Source organism: Cnephaeus nilssonii (genome assembly GCF_951640355.1).
Source record: "Cnephaeus nilssonii genome assembly, chromosome: 15".
NCBI lineage: Eukaryota > Metazoa > Chordata > Mammalia > Chiroptera > Vespertilionidae > Cnephaeus > Cnephaeus nilssonii.
The window spans coordinates 61,579,243-61,592,828 of NC_137086.1; the positions used below are offsets into that span (position 1 = coordinate 61,579,243).

General features: G+C 59.3%; 1 protein-coding gene across 1 annotated transcript in view; it reads left to right on the forward strand.

Annotated features, from left to right (window-relative positions):
* Nucleotides 1–13,539, forward strand: part of FER1L5 (fer-1 like family member 5) — a gene marked incomplete at its 5' end in the record, with an annotated part of 50,159 nt that extends 36,620 nt beyond the window's left edge. The window contains 28 exons of the mRNA XM_079792236.1: nt 338–501; nt 789–903; nt 1,631–1,733; nt 2,288–2,451; nt 2,545–2,718; nt 2,931–3,078; nt 3,180–3,257; nt 4,155–4,336; nt 4,510–4,671; nt 5,005–5,106; nt 6,037–6,183; nt 6,260–6,499; nt 7,078–7,236; nt 7,341–7,442; nt 7,748–7,867; nt 8,375–8,536; nt 8,756–8,847; nt 9,260–9,430; nt 9,597–9,745; nt 9,961–10,100; nt 11,221–11,309; nt 11,539–11,634; nt 11,830–11,971; nt 12,167–12,266; nt 12,342–12,535; nt 12,694–12,803; nt 13,065–13,212; nt 13,309–13,539. Of these exons, the coding sequence (XP_079648362.1) occupies nt 338–501; nt 789–903; nt 1,631–1,733; nt 2,288–2,451; nt 2,545–2,718; nt 2,931–3,078; nt 3,180–3,257; nt 4,155–4,336; nt 4,510–4,671; nt 5,005–5,106; nt 6,037–6,183; nt 6,260–6,499; nt 7,078–7,236; nt 7,341–7,442; nt 7,748–7,867; nt 8,375–8,536; nt 8,756–8,847; nt 9,260–9,430; nt 9,597–9,745; nt 9,961–10,100; nt 11,221–11,309; nt 11,539–11,634; nt 11,830–11,971; nt 12,167–12,266; nt 12,342–12,535; nt 12,694–12,803; nt 13,065–13,212; nt 13,309–13,536 (3,981 nt within the window). The 3' untranslated portion in view covers nt 13,537–13,539. The remainder of the gene's footprint in view (nt 1–337; nt 502–788; nt 904–1,630; nt 1,734–2,287; nt 2,452–2,544; nt 2,719–2,930; nt 3,079–3,179; nt 3,258–4,154; nt 4,337–4,509; nt 4,672–5,004; nt 5,107–6,036; nt 6,184–6,259; nt 6,500–7,077; nt 7,237–7,340; nt 7,443–7,747; nt 7,868–8,374; nt 8,537–8,755; nt 8,848–9,259; nt 9,431–9,596; nt 9,746–9,960; nt 10,101–11,220; nt 11,310–11,538; nt 11,635–11,829; nt 11,972–12,166; nt 12,267–12,341; nt 12,536–12,693; nt 12,804–13,064; nt 13,213–13,308) is intronic.
* Between the last annotated feature and the right edge of the window lie 47 nt (nt 13,540–13,586).

Here is a 13,586-nt window from a genome sequence, read left to right on the forward strand (position 1 = left end):
GGCTTTGTAATTTACTGAATTAAACCACATTTCATGGTTCCTAAGTTGTGTGTGGCAGGTGGATATATAACACGCGTAACCAGCTCCTTTGTAGGGCTTGGAGACGCTGAGATGGGGACCCCAGAGGCAGTGCAGGGACCGCACACCCAGCAGGGAACCTGGAAGCAAGGCCCAGAGGTTGCCCAGAGGAGGCAAATAGTGGAGCAGGAGGGGCCCCGGGGTCAGCAGTGACACGGCAGACTGGCCCCATTGCGGGCACCACCAGGCTCTGTGCTGTCCCACTGTGCGCTGGGGAGGCAGCAGATACTGACAGCCTGCCCTCCACTCCCATCCCCAGTATGAGAACCAGGCCAAGTACAAAGACCAGTGGGGGCAGCAGGGGCTGTACCAGTCCCCCAACTTCTCTGACGTCCTGGGCCACAAGGCTCTCCCCAAGGAGGATTTCAAGGAGCCCTCGGGATGGCACTGGGAGGGGAAGTGGACGGTGGAGCCGCAGAGGAGGTAAGTCTTGGGTGCAGGGCCTGGAGCCTGTGTGCCCCTTTCTTCCGGGAGGCCGGTCAGCAGCTGCCTAGACAGGCAGGCACACAGCCACTGGAGCCCAGCCCTAGGGTTGGGGTGCCCAGGAAGAAGCCCTGCCCACCACCCTGCCCTGCATGCCGGCCCACTGCCCAGCCTTGCCAGAGCAGGCGGGGCTCGCAAGGAGGGAGCACTCGGCCAGCAGAGGAGGACCCCAGGGGTCTGGGAGTTTGGGGAGACGTGTTGGGAACTCGAGGTGTCGCTGCCCCCAGACTCCTCCTGGACACAGACATCAACAAGAGCCAGGTGCTGGAGGAGGTGTATGAGAACCAGCAGCGGGACCTCGCGGGGGCCTGGGTGCCGGCAGCCACCCCCAACACCGACGTGGTGAGCAGGGCGAAGGCACCTCGGGGCGCCACCTTGGAGGCTGGGTTGTGCAAGTGGAAAGAGCACTAGGCCAGGGGTTGCTATCTGAGCCCGCCCCCTCTGTGTGGACCCTGGGCTAGCACTGATGATGGCTCCAATGAGACGGCCCCCTCCGAGGGAGGAGGGACGGGGCTGGGGCTGGTCTAAGCAGAAGTTGCTGTCCAGCAGAACTTGCTATGACGATGGGAATGGCCTATATCTGCGCTGCCCACGTGTGGCTATTGAGGACTTGAAACGTGGCGTTGTGAGGGGGACAAACTGCACTGAGTTTTGTTTCATTTAATTGATTTCAATGTAAGCGGCCCCGGGAGGCCGGCGACTGCTGCACGGGACAGGGCGGTCACCCCCTCACACTGGGCTCCCCTGGGCAGGCGGCCGCTGGGCTGGGGCAGGCGGCAGATCCAGGTGGCAGCCACACTCAAGTTTGCTTTCGGTCATTGCCATGGTTATTTCCTATTTATGGGGAGTGATGCTGATTTTCCACTGAGAGTGGACATAGAGTTTCCTTTTTAAAATACATTTATTTATAGTTTGAAAAGGCGAGTCGGTAAAGGCATATTCAGTGACTGTGAGTGGCACTGGACGTAGCAAGTGCCCTCTGCTCCCGGTCGAGCAAATGTGCAGGCCGATGAGTGAAGGCGGCCCCTAGCGCAGACACCCCTTAGCCCGCCCGCCCCTCCACCCGCAGGACGGACAGCCTGTGGAGGCGCGGGAGAACGTGAAGTGCCCCCAAGGCTGGCACGTGAAGAAGAACTGGACTGTGGAGCTGAACCACGCGGTGGACAATGAGGGTCAGTGCTCTGCTCACTGGCCGCGGGCAGGAGGGCCTGGGGCTACCAGGGTCTGACACTGCCCACAGCCTGAAAACAGCCAAGCTCCCAGGTGGGATGGGCCTGAATCCCTGGGGGTCCCCCAGCCTCCGGAGAGCAGGGCTTGACCCTTCCCACAGACCTGGGCCCAGTGCGGAGACAGGGCGGGCTGGAAGCACCCCTCAGTGCCTGAGCAAGGATCTGGCTCTGGAGCCGGGGTTCCCCCCGGGGGCTGCAGGGAGGTGCCCTCAGCAGGAAGACCTGGGCTCAATACACAAACCCTGCTACTCATGAGCGGTGGGACCTTGTATGGGTCACATGACATCTGAGCCTCACCTTCCTCGTCTGTGAGATGGGCAGCTGGGCCCAGGCCACCGAGGTGACACAGTGTGACCACACCTTCCAGGGCCAGAGAGACCTGGACACGAGGGCAGTGCTGCCCCTGTAGCCTGCCCTCTGGGGCCCATCTCTCAGGCTCCTCCGAGCCCCCCAGCCTGTGGGACCTGGGCAGCCACGCCACGGCCCTGCTCCTGCAGGCTGGGAGTACGGCGTGGGGATCCAGCCCTCCGGCCTGCCTCCGGTCTGGAACTCAGTGGAGAAGACCTACTACTCCTGCCGCCGGCGGCGCTGGGCGCGTGTGCGCTGCCGGAACCACGGGAAGCTGAACCTGGAGCAGGAGACCCTGTCCTTCCTGCAGCTGGTGAGGGGGCCACCTGGGCAGGAACATGGCAGGACCCTGGCAGGGTCCACCCCGGGCCATGGCAGGAGGCTGTCCCTGCTGTCCTCCCTGCAGGACCACCCCGGCCCGACCCAGGAGGAGGAGGGCTGGGAATACGGCACCATGGGCTCCAAGTTCAACCTGAACCCTCAGCCCCAGAGCCGGTTCCGCCGCCGCTGCTGGCACCGCAGGCTGGCCCCCAACAAGGACAAGGGCATCGCACCCATATTCCTCCTGGAGGGATCCTTGGTAAAGCTCAGAGGGCCCGGTACCTCCTCCCAGCACCCCACCCCCTGGAGCCCGGGCCCTTGGAGGCGTGGCAGCAGCAGATGCCCTAGGTTGGGGCACTGACAGCTGAAGGGTGGGAGTCTGCGTCCTGGATCCACATTGTCAGGCGTTGGAGGGTGGAGCCCAGAAGGGCAAAAGGGGGACCTGGGCCTCAGGGAGACTGTGGTGGGCAGGGGAAGGATCTGAAAAAGCAGGCCGAGAAGGAAGAGAACAGGCCGCCGTCACGGGGTCTCAGCAGAACGTTCAGGGGCTCCTGGAAGCCTGCCCCGGAGGACACCCCGCCGCCGCCCCACCTGCCGTTCATCTACTGCATCTTCAAGAGTGAGCACTTATCTGAGGCCCCGTATCTGAGGGCAGGGGGCGGGGAGGGCTGGGGTGGAGTCCTGGGGGCAGGTGACAGACGCCACTCCTCTCTTACCCAGAGCCCCACTACTACCAGCTTTTCTGCTACATCTACCAGGCCCGGAACCTGATGGGCAGCCAGATCCAGACATTCCAGGGTAGGTGGCAGCACCTCTTCGCCCCCAGCTCCCCATGTGCCCACTCATAGTATAAAAAATACGGCAAAGGAAGAGGGTGACCGATATGCAGACCACCCCCCACTCCCAGCAGCTCATGGCCCTGGGTCGGGGAAAAGACACAAAAACAAGGAATACAAGGCAAGGCTGTTCTTGAGGTGTGTCCCCAGTGCTGTGCAATTAGGAGGGGGAGTTGGGGAGGCATCACCTCGTGGAGCCACTTAGCTGGCCTTGAACAGGGAGGAGTTCATGAGAGCAAAAGAGAGTGACCATTTGGAAACCAACCACATGTCCCTTGTGTTGGACAGACGAGGGGTAGGGAGGAGGGGTGGCGATTGCTGGTCCTGTGCAGGAGGAGCCTGTCCTTTGTCCTGTGAGGAGGACCCACGGAAGGTTCCAGGTGGGTGAGTGCTCCGCCCTGTCCTGCTGGTGGCTCTGTGCAGGGAGCCAGGTTGCTGGAGGAGGGGCTGAGCCGGGCAGTGTCCTTTGGGCATCCGCACCTGTATTGAGAGGGCTATTTGATATCCCCGATGCCAAGGCCACTTGCTGATGCTGTGAAAAGGCAGCCACGTGTAGCCTGGTCCTCAGAACTCCTCCGGAGGAGCCACTGGCCCCCCTCCTCTGTGCCACCCAGGCCCAACCATAGCAGTGTAAAACCGACGTGGGTGGGACCAATGACCCTTGGACTCTGCTTATGTCCCTTTGCTCTGTGGCTTACCCTGAGGTGGCTCCGGCACAGCGGGCAGTGGTGGGCTGCCCCACCTGGGCCTCCCTGGGAGACGCCCTAGGTTGGGGCCCTGACAGGTGGCCCGGTGGTGGCCGGAGAGGAGAGCTTCACTCAGCTCAACAGTGAGACCGCCCCCCTCCTCCACCCTGCAGAGCCCTTCGTCCGGTTGGTCTTCTTGAACCACAGCCAGTGCACCCAAACCCTGAGGAGCTCTGCAGCCCCCACGTGGGCCCAGACGCTCGTCTTCCAGCACCTGCTCCTGTACGAGAGCCCTCAGGACACCAGGGAGAGCCCGCCGCTCGTGGTGCTGGAACTGTGGCAGCGGGACTCCCGGGTACGCGGGCTGGGCTGGGCAGAGGGGAACGCGCTCCAATGGGCCTGGCTCGCAGGCATCGTGTACACATACCTGTTAGCCCTTTCCCTCGACTCATGGGGATCCCAGGGGAGGAGCCAGGAGCCAGAATCCGCTAGCTTGGCACCCTGTTCTGCAAATGTCCCTCCCTCTAGGGCAAGGAGAGCTTCCGGGGACGGAGCATGTGGCCTCCAGTGGTCTGGCTGGATGTCCAACATCGGGTCTTGCCCCCCATGAGGTGGCATCCCTTTGCAAAAGAGTTGGGGGAGGAAGAGGGAGAGATCTTGGCGTCCTGTGAGCTGATCCTTGAGACTGAGGTACTGGGAGAGAGGGCCCTGCTGGGAGGTGTAGTGCTCAGTGCCCCACCTTGCCCCATGCCCCTGCGACATGTTCCCTCAGCCAGTGGTCCCTGACTCCACCCCACACTCCCCCCACACACTCAGAAAGGCCTGGGGCCTATAACCAGAACTCAGGGCCTGGGGAACCCAGCCAGCCTGCCCCTCTAACCTAGCTCTCCAGCCAGCATCTGCCCATGGGCTCGGGGCCGCCTCAGTTGAGCTCTTAGGGACCTGCTTGAGTTGCGGATGGAGATCAGTAGGACCAGCCCAGTGGGGCCTCGAGCTCCCTGGACTCCCACCTCATCCCTTCAGAGTCTCAGAAGGAAGCTGCCAATCTTAAGTGTTCCCTGGAAGAACGGGGTCTTCACACTCCCCAAGAGCATGCAGCCCACGCTAAGGAAAATGGCGGTGGAGGTGATGATGGCATCGTGTCCCTTTGCTCTGTGGTTGGTGTGCGGAGGGTGGGAGGTGGGCAGGGAACATGGAGCTCTCTGGTGACCCTCCTGGGGTGGTCCTGACCCCCTGATCCAAAGCTGAGATGGAGGGAGATGAGAGAATGAAGAGCAGAAGCTCTGAGAGGCCATGTTCAATTATTTTATTGCACACTCGCTGCAGGGAGTAGACAGGGACTCACTCCCCATGGTGGCATCTGAGCCGCGTGCTGCCCCTGTGGCAGGGCTCTCAGAAGGAAATGGGGCTTTGAGACAGTGACATGGGCCAGTGGCAGACCAGAATTGGGCCAGGCCCTGACTCCAAGGCCAGACGAGTCTCCTTTCTTTGAGAGTAGCATGGAAATCCCCACGTGGGAACCTCTGCACCCACCACAAACCTGGCAGAGCCAAAGATGGCCAGGCCTGCGGGCACTGGATTCTTCCCCCAGGTGAGGCCCCAGGCTGGTCCTGAGGGCCTGACCAGGAGGGGCATGGACATTTCCTGGGTGCTTAGTGTCTGCCAGTTGAGAGCAATCACAGGGTGTGGGCCACTGAATGGCAAGGCGCTCTATGGAAGACAGGTCAGCAATGAGCTGGCTGACATTAGGGAACCTGAGAAATCTGGTAGCCCCTGCTTGCGGGGGCCTTCGAGGTAGCCAGCCTCAGGAACTTCCTCCTCAGAGGACTGATGGGAGGCCAGACAGGGCAGCCGGTGAGGAAGGACAATGCCTAAGGGCAGCAGAGGGCAGTGAAGGACAGTCACAGTGGCCAGAGGGCACCTCCCTCAGGAGGGAGGAGTATCCAGGCTGAGGACAAGCACTGACGCCCTGGCCCTGCGTGCTCCCTGATGCACCGTCGCTGCCAGCACAGGACCCCCTCACAAGAGGCACTGTCGCCCCTCCCTCTCTGGCAGATCCTGGTCTGGGGGCTCCGGAACATGAAGCAGGTGCGTTCCCCCCAGCTGCTGGTGGAGTGCTGGGAAGAGGCCCGGCAGACAGAGCCCATCAGGGACTTCAAGACCAACCCCAACTTTGCCCAGTCGGTCCTCTTCCTCACACTGGTAAGAAGGCCCCGGGCAAGGGCTGGGCAGCCCACTCCTCAAGCGCGGCCTCACGGGGCCTCTCTCTGGGCTGCAGTTCATGCCCACGGAGGAGGCCTACGCGCTGCCCCTCGTATTGAAGGTGGTGGACAATAAGGACTTCGGCCAGCAGACCCTGGTGGGTCAGGCCAACATTGACTCCCTGCAGCCCTACTTCTGTGACCCCTGGGCCTCGGACTACGTACCCCCACGGCTTCCAAGTACGTCCTTAATCCTAGCCCTTCTAGGCCTCACCAATAAGCAGCCACAGGGAGGGACAAGGCTCCCCCCTCGCCCCCCCTCCTGAGATGCACGTCGTTTTCTCCACAGAGTTGTCCCTGAACAAGCACCAGGTAAGTGATGAGCTTGAGGCCCCACCTCCTCCCACACCATTTCCAGGACCCAGCCCTTGTCTCTGAGGGGCTCAGCTACCTGCGCCCCCGGTGAGGCTAACTGTACACGAGAATTCTAAAGCAGTGAGTCTCACCTGGACTGCATATTTGAATAGCCCGTGAGATTTAAAAAATTCTGAGCCAGGCCACTGACCAACTCCGTCAGAATTGCTGGGGGCAGGGCGTAGGGTCAGCATTTTTGTCAAGACTCCCACTCCCCTCCCCCCACCCGCCCCCAGTGATTACAATGTTCTCGGGGTTCAGAACCACTGCTCTAGAGCAGCGCTTGTCACCTGAACGCACAGGAATCCTTGGGACCTCTGGCGCAAAAGCAGACTCTGAGGCAGGAGATGTGGGGTGGGCGCTGAGGTCCTGCTGTTCTGAGCCCTTCAAATTCAGTCTGAAGCTGTGGGCAATGAGAATAGGACCTGGGCACACCCCCCTCCTTGCCCCAACCCCACGTCTGACAACCTCAGAATGAAAGACCTGTGTGAGGTCAGCCCTGACCTCCACCCACTCCTCTCAGGAGGCAGGTGGTGGGTGGGCTGTGGGGTGCCCGGCTCGGCCTAACTCACCCCCTCTCCTTTCACAGCTCCTAGATGACCTCGTTGAAAAGTTCTGCTTCAAGTCCAGCAATGCCGAGGTGACGTGGGCTCAGCCCAGGGGAACAGGAGCAATCCCAGGTAGCTTGGGAGGCGGGGGAGCACGAGCCTGGGCAGAGGAAGGCCAGCTGCCCCTCTCCCTCAGGATGAAGACGAGTATGAGGTGGACTGGTGGAGCAAGCTGTTCTGGGCCACAGGGGACGGCAAGTCCCTGAAGTACAAGGACAAAGACTACCACACCCTGGAGGTCTGGAAGCCCCAGGAGGGAGACTGCCGAGGTGGAATAAAACCTGCTGGGCAGCCAGCAGACCTAGCCCTGATTCCTCTGGGAACCACGGTGTGGGGGTTTCCACATTGCCACCCACTCCAGGCAACACCTCTACCAGCCTCACCCGTTCAGGGACCAAGGCTGCCCTGGGACCACTGAGTGGGCAGACGCTTGGGGACAAGACCGGCAGCTGGTGGTCCCTCAACCCCCGATCCCAGGAAAGGCCCTCTGGTCAAACCCAGGCCTGCTCCCCAGCAGCCCGGGTCCCACGCACCCTCCTGCAGGTGTATGACTGTGAGCTGGAGGCTGTGCCAGCCTTCCAAGGCCTGCAGGACTTCTGCCAGACCTTCAAACTCTACCAGGAACAGCCCAAGTCAGACAGCCCTGTGGTCGGAGAGTTCAAGGTGGGTGTCTAGCCAGGCTTAGCTGCCCTTCTCCCCATGCCAGTCTGTCCACAAAAGACTAATAAAAGCCCTGGCTCTATATGCTCTTTGTAGGATGGGGCAGGGAGGGCTTGAAAAATCATTTCGGAAGTGGGGAAGCGGAGACTGACCTATGCAGGGTTCAGAGTGGCCTCCCCTTAACACGGGAAGGGTAAGGGCTGTCTCATCCCAGCTCTGGCCTATGCACTTTCCCAAGGCCCAGGAGCTTTAGAGAAGCTCAGACCTGAAGGGATGGGGCCGAGATGGGAGTTCCCATCAGCAGAGACTGGCGAGCACAATCCCTTTGCCCAGTGCCTCCTAACACAAGTGGTCCCTGTACAGCATCTCTGCTGTGCCTGCCTCTACCCGACCACGTGACCCCTGTCCCTGCCACCTTCACATGCTCGCTCTCCTGAGCTCAGCCAGGGCACCTCTTAGAGGGTTCTATAGAGCCGGCTGCCAACACTAATCTCCCCAAAACACACACAGGGCCTTTTCCGTGTCTACCCCTTTCCTGAGAACCCAAAAGCCCCCCAGCCCCCCCGCCAGTTCTTGGTTTGGCCTCATAAAGAAGACTTCCCTCAGCAATGCCTGGTGCGGGTGTACGTGGTACGAGCAATCAACCTGCAGCCCCAAGACTACAATGGCCTGGTAAGGAGCAGCCCAAACCTGCAGTGCCCATCTCCCAGGGCCCCACCCAGCCCTGACCCCTCCCACACCCGCCTACACCCCATGTCCTAGAGCTCCCTCAGGCTGCTACCACCAAACTGCCACCTCCCCACCAGCTCGGTCTGTGCAAGGGGCTCATTTCTGCCTCCCTGGCCTGACTCTCCATTTCCTGTCCTTCCCTCTCTTGTGCCTAACCCCCAGTGTGACCCTTATGTGATCCTGAAGCTGGGACAGACGAAACTTGGCAGCCGAGACATGTACCAGCCCAACACTCTGAATCCCATCTTTGGCACGTGAGCCGCCCCAACTTGCCCAACCCCACTCCTCCACTCCCATCCATGCAGCCAGGAGAAAGCCAGAAGTAAAGAACTTGCACTCCCTTCTAGCCGCCCAAGTCCTACCATGGAGCCTTATGCACCGAAGGTGCTCACCAGATGGGAGAGGAACGGGTGGGTGGCCCGGTCTCTCCTCCCTCTCACACGCTCTTTGGGAAGGGAGCCAAGTCCCACACCCAGGCCTATCAACGCTTGTTTCCTGCCATACTTGGCGATGGTTATTAGCAGACAACAGCCATCCGGGCTCTGTTCTCCACGGTCACAGGACCAAACCAGGGGCTGGAGCATGGCCCGAGGGGCAGAGATGCTAGAGGGGAAGCCTGTAGGTAACATGGTCGCGGTCTCTGCGGTCTCCAACGCCACCCACCAGGATGTTTGAACTGAGCTGCACCATCCCCCTGGAGAAGGACCTAGAGATCGAGCTGTATGACTTTGACCTGTTTTCACCTGATGATAAGATTGGCACCACAGTCATCGACCTCGAAAACCGACTCCTGTCTGGCTTTGGAGCTCGCTGTGGGCTCTCCCAATCATACTGCCAGTAAGAGCGGGCCTGACCAAAGGCCAGGGCGGAGAGAAGGGTGGAGGAGGGAGCCCATAGCTGGGAGCCAGGGCCTGAACCTGTCTCTCCCGGCCCCCACTGGTGGTCATCCTGCAGCCGAAAGCTCTCCAAGCCCCACACCTTTTCCTCCCACACATGCCCACAGGACAGGACCCTTCAGGTGGCGGGATCAGGTGCCCCCAAGCTTCCTCCTGGAACACTACGCCATGCGGAAAGGATTGCTTCCTCCTCTGTTCAACCCTGATGGTGACTCTGTTTTTTACAATGGGAAAAAATTCAAGCTGCAGCACTTTGGTGAGTACTGCTCGCGGCCAGAAAGCACAGGCCCAGGCCTCAGAAACCAGAGAGGCTCCGGGATGGAAGAGCTGCCAGAGGGCACATCTTTCCCCTCCCTCCTGTAGAGGGCAACTATGGCTACCATTCAGGCTGGGCATGAGGAAGGTGGGGGCCTACCTGGGAGAAGGGAAGACTACTGACCTCAGGATCCCCTCCTGTCCCTTCCAATCTAGAGCCCCAGCCCCCTACTGCTCGTTACTTGGGCCCCAAAAAGGAGCGCCTTGCACTGTACCTCCTGCATGCCCAGGGGCTGGTACCCGAGCACCTAGAGACCCGCATGCTGTACAGCAGCAGCCAGCCAGGCATTGACCAGGTATGAGGCCGGAGGGTCTGGAGTGGGAGACAGAGGCACACCCATCTGAGAGACAGCCCAGGAGGGAAAGGAGAGGCTGGGCTTTCAAAGATGCACAGGGGCAGAAGACATGCAAGCCTGCACGTTAGTAAGCAAGAAGTTCCAGTGATGCCGCTTAGACCGGAGGGTCAGAGCTGGAAAAGTCACGTACAGGAAACAGGCTGTGCGTCCACTGCAGGACGTGCTGAGGCGCCCTGGCAGCCAAGGCCAACCCTGCCTCAGTCTCTCCTGAGGGAGGGCAGGGCAGCAGCACCAGGTTTGGTGTGCAGACATCACAAATCTGGTTTGGCTATTAGCTGCAGGAACCCAGAGCAGAAGGAATAAAAACCCCAGGGGCCCTATTACCATCCACCCTCTAGCCACCAGAATGGCTCCCTTCACTCTTTACATTTCTCAAGCTGATACCACATTCTAGACAAAGTGCTCTACTGAGCATTTTTTTAAAAGCATTCTCACTAAACCTGTTTAAAAAAAAGAAAAAGAAAAATTAGGTCAACTTCAAAAAAATAAAAATGCGGTCAGACAGTTTGAAAGAATGTGTTTATCTTTCCCCCAGTGTTGGCTGTCCCATCTCTCCTTTTCCCCACCAGCCTCATCCCTTAGCCCTCTGTGCTTTGTGATAGCTTCGTGCCCTCGGGAGGTGGTTGCACATCCTAAAACAATCTGGAAATCTGGCCTGGCAATCTAGATTACTCTGACTCAGGGCCACTAAGCTGGCTAATAAATAAAAGCCCAACGCCATTCTGGAGCTTTCCAGAAGCTTCTAGCATCACCTGCTAAATGGCATTAACCCTCAAGACCCGTTACAAGGGACGTCCCAGCCCCATGACCATCAGCCTCAAAGTTATCATACCTACCAACCTGGCTGCATCTTCTCCCAGCCAAAAAAGGGAAAAGGGGGAAGCTGGTGGGCAGTTGCCTGACTTCCTGTCTGAAGTCTTTCCATCTCAGATACTGTACCCCACCTCTCAGTGCTGGGAACATGGCCTCCACAGACCTAAGAACCTGGAACAGGGCTCCCCAGGTCAGCACAGAGGACAGAGGCTAGGAACCCCTGCCAGCTAACCCATCTCTGCTCCAGGGAAAGATACAAATGTGGGTGGACATCTTCCCCACGAAACTGGGGCCTCCTGGCCCCCCAGTCAACATCAGGCCCAGGCAGCCTAAAAAGTGAGTGTGGGTGCACTTCCCTATCTCCGCACTTCCTGGGGGCAGGGCACCAGGGCTCCCAGTACTGAGCAGCTGGCATCTCCCCTCTGCTGGGAATCCTGGGCACTCCCTTCCCACCAGTGCAGCACCAGTGTGGGCATGGAGGGCGGCCACCCAGGCCAGTCTCCCTCACCGAGGCTGCCGCTGGGCAGCGAGTCCTTGGCAAAGCCTCAGGGTGCCACGGCCGCAGGTATGAGCTGCGCTGCATTATCTGGAAAACTGCCCACGTGGACCTGAAGAGCGTCAATTTGAGTAACGAGAAGATGAGTGACATCTACGTCAAAGGGTGAGGCAGAGGCGCAGGGCTCCGGCACAGCTCCCCAAGTCCTGTTCTAGCTTTCCTGTGGGTCCTCCTCATCCTGGGGTGACATCTCTCCACTTCCACTGCACCGGGCGTCCACGGGCGGCCCTTCTCAAAAGGCTCCAGCTCGGGACTGGGGACAGTGCACATGAGCCCCAGGTGAGAGGACTCTGACCCCAGGTGGCTATTCGGGCTAGAGAAGGACATGCAGAAGACAGACATCCACTACCAATCCCTCACTGGCGAGGGCATCTTCAACTGGCGGTTCATCTTCACCTTGGACTACCTGGTGGCTGAGCAAATGTGCGTCCTGAGCGAGAAGGTAATGAACGTGGAGGTGGGCTTCTCTTCCTGCCCCTCCCTTCAAAGACTTGCAGTTGCACCAGAACACTTGGAATGAGGCCTCGGCAGAAGCCCTCTTCCTGGACAGTCCATCACGCTAGGTGTGGGCTCCTCAGAGGGCCAAGGGGACTCTCCTAAGAGAGTGGCGGTGACACGCTCCTTTGCCATCCTTCAGGACTACATGTGGAGCTTAGACCCCATGGTGATGAAGTTTCCGGCCCGGCTCATCATCCAGATCTGGGACAATGACATCTTCACCACTGACGACTTCCTAGGTGAGCTCCTGGCCTAGGGCCCGTGACCGCAGGACAGGGAGCTCCTGTGTGCTGACTGCATTTCTCTGGGCTCAGGGGTCCTGGAGCTGGATCTGTCTGACATGCCCTTCCCGGCCCAGCACGCAAGCATGTGCTCCATCAGGATGATGGATGCTGACCCCAAGTGGCCCCACTTCCTCCAGCACAAGCGCTTCTCCCTCTTTAAGAAGAGGACTGCAACCGGCTGGTGGCCTTGCCAGGTCCTCGAGGACAGCAAGTGGCGCTTGTCGGTAGGAGCTGGGGAAGGTGTCTACCGCACAGGACTGCTGTGTCCCATCCCTGGCTCTAAATCCCTGGGGGCCTTACCTAAATCCCTCTTCCTTTGGGGGTCCTGGGAAGAGGCTCCTGCAACCATAACTCAGCCTCCCACCCCCTGCGGTGTTTCTAGGGTAAAGTGAAGATGACACTGGAGATTCTGTCTGAGGAGGAAGCCTTAATCAGGGCAGCAGGACGTGGCCAGTCAGAGCCCAACCAATACCCTACACTCCACCCTCCCCCGTAAGGCTCCTTGTTCAGAAGGCTGATCTGCTGAGCCTGGCAATATACCCAGGGTGGTGACCAGTAGCCACAAGTGGAGGGGTAGTTACTTCCCACCACCTCAGCTCAGTGCTGTCACAGTCGGGAGAGAATGGCCAAGGGGAGAGGGGGGGAAAGGAGGCAGAACTTGCTTTTAAAAAAAGAAAGGTCTTTGCCTTGGAAAACTTGATCTGAAGATCCCCTCTGTCCTCCATTCTCAAACTCAACTCTGCTCATGGACAGGCGCACCAACACCTTGCTCTCATGGTTTCAGTCACCTGTTAGAAACTTCTGCTATGTTTTCTGGAAACGCTACCGCTTTAAAATCATAGTCATCTCAATCATATTGATTGTCGGGCTGATGCTGTTCAGCTTCATGTACTCAGCTCCGGTGAGTGATGCCCTGGGGACAGGGACAGAAGCACTGGTTGCTCTGGGGAGAGCCTCCGGTTGCTACTGTCAGCTGACTGCTGCCTGTTCTCTCTAGGGCTATTTGGCCATGAGATGGGTCAAACCTGAGCTTCGGCTGACTGCACCTAAGGATATGTTCACCAATATCATCAATTCACTGAACACCAGCAAGGCCAGCTCTTCCAACCTCACTACCCCACGTCCTACCCTAGAGTCTACAACAGGCCATCAGCTGAAACTCCTGCAGGGACACATGAATCACCTGCGACATATTTTTCCAGAACTCCCAGCCCCACAAGGCTAATTTGGCCAGATTTGCCTGGCTTCTCTTTGCCCACTGTCAACCCTATCCTA